Source organism: Vigna unguiculata, chromosome 9 (assembly GCF_037176805.1).
Source record: "Vigna unguiculata cultivar grain cowpea cultivar isolate G323 ecotype 2 chromosome 9, ASM3717680v1, whole genome shotgun sequence".
Lineage (NCBI taxonomy): Eukaryota > Viridiplantae > Streptophyta > Magnoliopsida > Fabales > Fabaceae > Vigna > Vigna unguiculata.
In genome coordinates, this window is record NC_140800.1 from 31298739 (window position 1) to 31306236 (window position 7498).

Here is a 7498-nt window from a genome sequence, read left to right on the forward strand (position 1 = left end):
TTTACTAGAAAGGTAATACATTTGTGATTGCTTATAATGCAAGTATCGAATGATATATATATATATATATATATATATATATATATATATATATATATATATATATATATATATATATATATATATATATATATATATATATATAGATAGATAGATATAGTTTTATTTTATATTTCTTTTACATTTTAGTGAGGATATAGTGTAAATAAATTTGATCAAATAATTTTTTTTTTATTAAAAGTGAAAATATGTCTGGCTATAACTTTTTTTACCAACCTAAATTAGATAATTTATCATTGAAATTCAATTTTATTTTTCATTTATAGATTTTCCTCTCTTAAATGAGAAATTACACTGTTAATTAACGATTCAGATTATAAAAAGAAAAAAACTGTAATCGTATAACAAACTTTTAAAGCTAATTATGATCTTAAAATTAATGTCTACGAATGTACTTAATCTTTTAAGCTACACGAAGTAAATTAAGTATCCGCCTTCAACATCTTTTGCATAGGGCTTTGAATTCACTAAAATCTTCAAATCCTACTCGAAATGTTTTCCTTACACAGTCTTCAATTACAAAGAAAAGTATTCACCATAACGAAAGGAATTTGAGATTGAATGCAAACACAAACACATGATCCTATATACTACTTATTTCACTCTCAATAATTATTTCTTAGAAATGAAAAGTTACAACATATCCAGAATAAGGACAATCGTTTATTTGTATAACTTTGAAATAAATATAATAAATACTAGAATAAAAAATTCAAATTGAATCACACTAAGCAGATAATGAAATTCCCCGATCCAAACTTTTTATTTAGAGTTTAATTTTGATCCCAAGTTCTAAATTTTTATCACATTAACATTTAATAATGTCGGATCTCATCGTTAAAAATGTCTGACCAATCATGGTCGAACTTTTTAATGATGTAATCAACATAATTAAATGATAACGAAAAAAAAATGATGTTTAGAATGGATCAAAATTAAATATGTTTATTAGATAAGGTATAGAGGTTTGGTAGCTTGTCTGGACCAAGTCGATAATCCAAGTGAGAGAAGGATTTTGGAAGATGAGGAACTTGGGTGGCTTGAATCATAGAGGCCTGTAAGAGTGCATTATAGTGGTTTATGTTCTTAAGAGCATTTGGGCTACCCTCTGTTTTGGGAGATTTTCTCACACTGCCACTGGACAGAAAACTTGGTGATAAAGATGTATTTGTGCTCCCTTCATTCGTGAATGGTCTTGACCCAGATGATGTGCTGCTAGTAGCACTATGCACAGTTTCTTGACTCTGCTTCTGTTGTTCCACATTCTTCTGTCAATCGCATCAGTGTACAAAATTCAACATGTGTGTAACGGTCTAAATATGATGAAATTGACAAAGTGTGGTTAGTTACTCACCTCTTTTGATGATTCTGTAACTTGACGAGGTTGTTCGGGAATCTGGGTTTTTCGTGATTCAGCTTCACTTTTACTTGTTTGAGATGGTTGCGCTCTTTTGGAAACCCTGTGCCTACTTCAATATGAAAGCGAAAAAAGAATAATTTAGTTGATATCATGTTGAAAGCTCATAAACACTTCAATATACCTTTTGGTTCTCTTAGTTTGTAAGCGTTCATCCTCGTCTTTGTTGATTACTGGTAAAGCTGAAGGGTCACATGCTAATGGACTGCATCGGAAGAACTGGAAGCAGTGCACAAAAAGTTTAATAAAATTTGTTGGAAAAATGTGTGAATAGCAGAAAAACATACTTCAGTTTGAAGGGCAGAGGCAGCAGTTCCACGATTTGTAGGGTTGAGATGAAGAAGTGTGGTCAAGAGAGGGTGCGAAGAGGAAGGAAATTTGCTGAAGTTTTCTTGGTACGTAGGTTTGTAATGGTGTGTAGGACGGTAGCTAGTTGTTAGCTTCAGCTTTTTGAAGTAATCCTCTGAAGGAGAACCACAAAGTTTGAAAATCATCTGAATCTGTTCAACCTGTATTATATACACGTTAAATGCTTGCTTACAATAAGAATCAGCATTTCAACCTACTATTAGCTGCACCTACCATCACTCAATAACAAGATCAATATAAATATTATCATCATCACCACAAAAAATCATTAAATAATAAAAATTAATTAATCATTGACTAAATTTGAGAACATTTTTGTAAATTAAAAATAATTAAGTAGATAACTGAAATCTCGGTAACAGATTTTAATTCATAAATTAATTATAATTTTTTATTAATGATAGAAATTAATTTAGATATCAATAATTTTTAGTATGACTAATTAATTTATGTTTAATTTAGTTGTTTAATTTTTTTTTAATATATTTATAGATAGTCAGTTCAATTAATCATTTTAAAATATAGAATTTCACTAATAAATTTCTTTTACTTGAAATAAATTAAGCAAGATAAAAAAAATCCCACCACAGGAGTAATATAACATAAGTTCTACAATTTTATAAATGAAGATAAACCTAGATGTTAAATTTTTACTTGCAATTTACTTCATTACTAAAGTAAACATATAATTTATCCTTTACCCCATAATTTAAAATTCCACTTGTCTAAAATTTTTAAAAGAACTCATTTCACTTTATATATATATATATATATTCTGAAAGGCTTTCAAAACATTAAAAACACAGCAAAATTTATTTGAAAATATTTGCAGTTATCAAATTTAAAGTTACAATTAATTAAGCATGTCCTTTTACCTTTTTACACTTGCCAACTAATTTGGCTAATTTTAAAAGTATTTTTTATTTAATTATCTAATTTACATACCATCAAATAAAAACATGTGAGACTTATAGAAGACATAAACAATCATATATAAGTCCATCACATAAACAACCATATATAAGTCCATCGACAATAAAATTAAGAGAAAGGAGATAAAATTAAGGGCAAAAGAACAAAACCAAGGTTTCCTCTAACATGCATAGACATGACCAGACGATGGAAATTGTAATTTGTAACCTTCTCTTTCGGAGTCGTACGTAAAAGGAAGCATCTTCAACCGCAACATAAAAAGATAATATCCAAATTCAAGAATTGGACGGCAAGGTATTGATTTCCTTAAAACTATGATGTTTTCTGTATTGTTATTTCCTTTTTGTTTCCACCAACCTTTTGGGCCTTCATCAAACTCATACAAAAGATCCCCTTTCAGAAAAAAAATTCAAACAGAAGAGGACAATTGGTTTTCCCGTACACCACGCATATTTTCAAGATTCTAAACATTGAGGTGGCATAAAGAGATCTTCCAATATGTTCTGTTTCTCTTAATTAACGAAGTTTTTCTCGTTACCGAAGTGACCTTTTGCCGGATTTTCTTGGTCGTTGCTGATAAAATAAATTAGTCATATTCCCACGTACGATACCATGCATAAAGTAAGGTTGGATCATAGGATTGGATTAATTTATTTATAAAACGCTTTTCAAACTATTGTAAACATCTGAACATGCATGAAATGGATTATATTGTTGACTTTGGAATCTAAATGTTTGATTAATATGGTAATACCAAAGTTTTACCTCTGTCCTGCCAGGCATAATTGGTCTTCCGACAAACATCTCAGCCAAGAGGCACCCTGCACTCCAGAGATCAATGCTATATCCATAATCAGTTGAACCCAAAAGAAGTTCTGGAGCTCTATACCAAAGTGTTACCACTCTATTTGTTAGAGGTTTTCCAGATTCAATGGAAGTTGCAAGCCCAAAATCTGCAATTTTCAGCACCCCTTTTCTGTCTATTAACAAGTTAGAAGCCTTAATATCTCGGTGCATAATTCCCCTCTCGTGACAGTGCTGCACACCACAAAGTAGCTGCTGCATATAGCACTTGATCTGGCACAAAAGAAATTAATAAAAAATACTGCATATAGCACTTGAATGCGTATCTGCAACAAAAAACATCTCAAATTGTAAGCTTTTAACTGTCGGAAAACGAGGTACTAAAGGGAACCTGCGGTTCGGTGAGTGTCTCCCCGGGTCGAGAGATAATGCGAGTGAGATCAGACTGCATGAAGTCAAAAACCAGATAAAGACTGTACTGCATTCTCGATGTAGCTAATCCTTTAAGCTTGATGACATTGGGATGATCAAGCTTCTGCAACATCATGATCTCTCTTGCCATAAACTTTATGCTTTCAGAATCCGACGTGTCAAACCTTACCTTCTTCAAAGCAACAATCTTTCCCGTGCCCTTCTCTCTCGCTTTGTACACATTGCTATACGTTCCACGTCCTATCTGCATCACCAAACGGAAATCCATTTCAGTTTCGTGCCACTACACAAACAGATTATGTAATGATAAAAGTAGATGAATGCGTTCATGCATGCAATATATATGTTTGTGCAAATATGTTACCTTGGCAAGTTTTTCATAGGAATCAGCGCTCTTGGGGACAAGCTTAGCGAGAACATTGGTGGGGATGTTATCGAGTAACCACTTCGGCCACCCATCCACAAATTCATTCTTGGACTCATTAGAATCCAAATCTTTACTACTCTTACTTTCTTTAGCAGCATCCTCTGGAACCATGTTCTTCTCTTCTTTAGCAACTGTTTTTTCCTTTTGTCCTCCTCCTCGGACGACATCACCACCTGAATCCTTATTCACACTCTCACGCGCTCTCTGTCTCTGAGTGTCCCTTTTCACCCTCTCTCCCACATTAGAGGAGCGTGGGCGTGAACCCTTGCGGCTCAAGACTCTCTTCACTGGGTGATTCCGGCGCTGAGCCTCGGAAGGCGGAGAAAACTTGCCACAAACGCATCCCATGAAAGCTAGGAGCAGATAGAAAGCGGGTGATACTGATATATCATGAAACTAAAGCGATATTAATAGGGTGGTGGAAGAAAGAGAGAGGGGATTGTGGTTGAATTGATGAGTACAGCAACAAAGGATTAAGAAGAAGAGGCTAAAGGGAAGGCTGAGTTTAAGCTGTGCTGGCATGTCCAAGAACAGTGTGAAAGGGTGGTGAGCAGAACTATGTAATGTCCATCAAGGGTGATTGAGGGAGACTCTTGAAATTTAATGATTGGATTATTCATGAGACCCACAACTGTGGTTGGTACTAACGAACCGGCACCATGGAAATTGTTTCCTCACAACACTGGCGTTATGCTACACAACTCCTTATTAATTAACGTATTCCATATGGATAAAACAAAATAGAAGGACAGACTAGACAGGTAGAAAGTAAGTCAAGAGAACAAAAACTTCTATTAAAGAAAAATTTATAAAATCAACATTAACTTTTCAAAGTTATTAAAATGTTTTTCTATCTATAAATAAGAAAAGGACATCTATTAAGAAATAAGATATTAGTAAGTTTATCTTATTACCATCGTTGGCGGGTAAACTTAAACGTGGATAGTTGGAAGTTGTTTTAATTGTCTAGGAGAATGCAAAAAGTTGAGAGTGGGTCTAGTATTAATTAATCATGCAATAGAGTTCATTAATTATGAGTTAGGTAGTAGTGGTTATATTTAATGAATGTAGTTGAAGGGTCATGTCCAGAGGTCTATAAAAGGATCATGTAGTGTGTTATTTCAAAACACAACAAATCTGAATATAAGAGTGTTTATCCAGAGAGACTTGTTTGTCAACAAATTGGCATCAGAGCTTGAGAGCCTGAGTGTTTGAGTGAGTTAGAGAGTTTGATCGAGATGGCCACCTTAGCTAACAACATGTCCCTGCCGAAGTTATCAAAAGGCGTCAGCTATGATAACTGGAGCCTGCAAATGAAGGCTTCCTTGGTTCCCAAGAAGTATGGGAGGTGGTCGAAAATGGGCACCAAGAACTAGAGGACATTGGAGAAATGACGATAGCCAGCTTGCTACGCTAAAAGCAACACGAGCAAATGACAAAACAACTCTGTAGGTACTGTACCGAGCTGTTGATGAGTCCGGCTTTGGGGAGATAGCAAATGCTATGTCTTCAAAAGAAACGTGGGATATTCTGGAGAAGGCATACAAAGGGGATAACTGTGTGAAGCAAGTTCGGCTTCAAACTCTCATAGGCGAGCTTGAAAGGATGAGGATGAAGGAAGATGAAGGGGTTGCCGAGTACGTCTCCCGAGTTGAGACCGTAGTGAATCAGCTCAGTAGAAATGGAGAGATATTGCCCGCTTGCCGAGTGGTGGAGAAAATCTTGAGGTCGTTAACCGACGACTTCGAGAATATAGTTTGTGCAATAGAGGAATCCAAGGACTTGATAGCGCTCTCGGTGGAAGAGCTTGCTGGGTCTCTTGAAGCGCATGAGCAACAAAGAAGGAAGAAGAAGAAGGAGTCCCTTGATCAAACACTCCAAGCAAAGGCAACCATTAGGGAGAAAAAGGTTCCTTATACTCAGAACACTCGAGGTCGAGGTGGTAAAGGCAAAGGAGGATATGAAAGAGGTCAAGAACAGGTCGGCCAACAAAACTGGCGTGGCTGAGGACAAGGTGGAAGTCGTGGTGGTAGAGGTCGAGGAGGTCAGTCGAACAACTCAAGAGTTGAGTGCTTCAAATGTGGTAAGTACGGTAAAGACTGCTACTCAGGAGTTAAATGTTACAATTGTGGGAAGGTTGGACATTTTGCAAAGGACTACCGATCTGAAAGCAAGAAGGAAATGAACTTCCTTTCTGAGGATGTTGAGGAAGAAGGAGTATTAATGATGTCCAGGAGATCAGGTGCCGAGCTAAGTACGAGCTATTCTGACAATTTAGTTTGGTACCTTGATACAGGAGCAAGCAACCACATGTGCGGGGACGAGAATCTTTTTAAGGAGCTCACCAAAAGTCAAATCGATTGATTGCCCGAGTAGAGATGAAGAAGAACAGGATGTACAAGCTGGACCTGAAAATAGTCCAAGAGAGGTACTTGAAACTTGACGTGAAGGATGAAGCTATGATGTGGCATTTCCAGTTTGACCACTTGCATTTTGGTGGGTTGGCCGAGTTGGTGAAAAAAAAATGGTACAAGGACTCCCGACTGTGGAGCTTGAAAAGAAATTTTGTGAAGACTGCGTGCTTGGGAAGCATCTGAGGACCTCATTTCCAAGGATTACCGAGTACCGGGCAAAGGAACAACTCAGATTAATTCACACAGACATTTGTGAACCAATTACCCCTGAATCTTTTAATGGGAAAAGGTATTTCATTTCTTTCATAGATGATTTTTCAAGAAAAACATGGGTGTATTTTTTGAAGGAGAAATTCGAGGTGTTCCAAGTGTTTAAAAGGTTCAAAGCAATGGTTGAAAAGGAGACCGAAATGCCTATCAAATATGTTAGGTCTGACCGAGGAGGCAAGTTCATCTCATTCGAGCTCATGAAGTATTGTGAGGAGCAAGGAATAAGGAGATTTCTGGCAACATCATACTCACCCCAACAGAATGGAGTAGCCGAGAGGAAAAATCGAACCATACTTGACATGGTTCGAACAATGTTGAAAAGCAAGAACGTGCCTAAGGAGTTATGGGCGGAAGTAGTGCAATGTGCCATCT

At 36.0% G+C, this 7498-nt stretch overlaps 2 protein-coding genes across 2 annotated transcripts; one reads left to right on the top strand and one right to left on the bottom strand.

Annotated features, from left to right (window-relative positions):
• Positions 1-796: 796 nt before the first annotated feature.
• On the bottom strand, positions 797-5642 carry LOC114195902 (putative serine/threonine-protein kinase At1g54610). The gene is made up of 7 exons (XM_028086342.2): positions 4380-5642; positions 3975-4259; positions 3545-3856; positions 1765-1986; positions 1602-1696; positions 1415-1529; positions 797-1328 (listed from the first exon to the last, which is right to left on the bottom strand). The coding sequence occupies exons 1-7, from the start codon at positions 4788-4790 to the stop codon at positions 996-998; spliced, it is 1773 nt and encodes a 590-aa protein (XP_027942143.2). The 5' UTR covers positions 4791-5642; the 3' UTR covers positions 797-995.
• Positions 5643-5680: 38 nt separating this feature from the next.
• LOC146883893 (uncharacterized) lies at positions 5681-6806 on the top strand. The gene is made up of 3 exons (XM_085666768.1): positions 5681-5770; positions 5895-6422; positions 6579-6806. Exons 1-3 carry the CDS (start codon positions 5681-5683, stop codon positions 6804-6806), a joined length of 846 nt encoding a protein of 281 aa, XP_085522894.1.
• Positions 6807-7498: the final 692 nt, after the last annotated feature.

What these genes read in the sequence shown, in the direction of transcription:
- LOC146883893 (XM_085666768.1), top strand. Translation starts at nt 5,681, where the DNA reads ATGGCCACCTTAGCTAACAACATGTCCCTGCCGAAGTTATCAAAAGGC. An exon ending in TGCAAATGAAGGCTTCCTTG is followed by an intron (nt 5,771 to 5,894) that starts GTTCCCAAGAAG and finishes ACAACTCTGTAG; the next exon opens with GTACTGTACCGAGCTGTTGA. An exon ending in ATGAAAGAGGTCAAGAACAG is followed by an intron (nt 6,423 to 6,578) that starts GTCGGCCAACAA and finishes AATTGTGGGAAG; the next exon opens with GTTGGACATTTTGCAAAGGA.
- LOC114195902 (XM_028086342.2), bottom strand. Translation starts at nt 4,790, where the DNA reads ATGGGATGCGTTTGTGGCAAGTTTTCTCCGCCTTCCGAGGCTCAGCGC. An exon ending in CAAACTAAGAGAACCAAAAG is followed by an intron (nt 1,530 to 1,601) that starts GTATATTGAAGT and finishes TTCATATTGAAG; the next exon opens with TAGGCACAGGGTTTCCAAAA. An exon ending in TTACAGAATCATCAAAAGAG is followed by an intron (nt 1,329 to 1,414) that starts GTGAGTAACTAA and finishes TGCGATTGACAG; the next exon opens with AAGAATGTGGAACAACAGAA.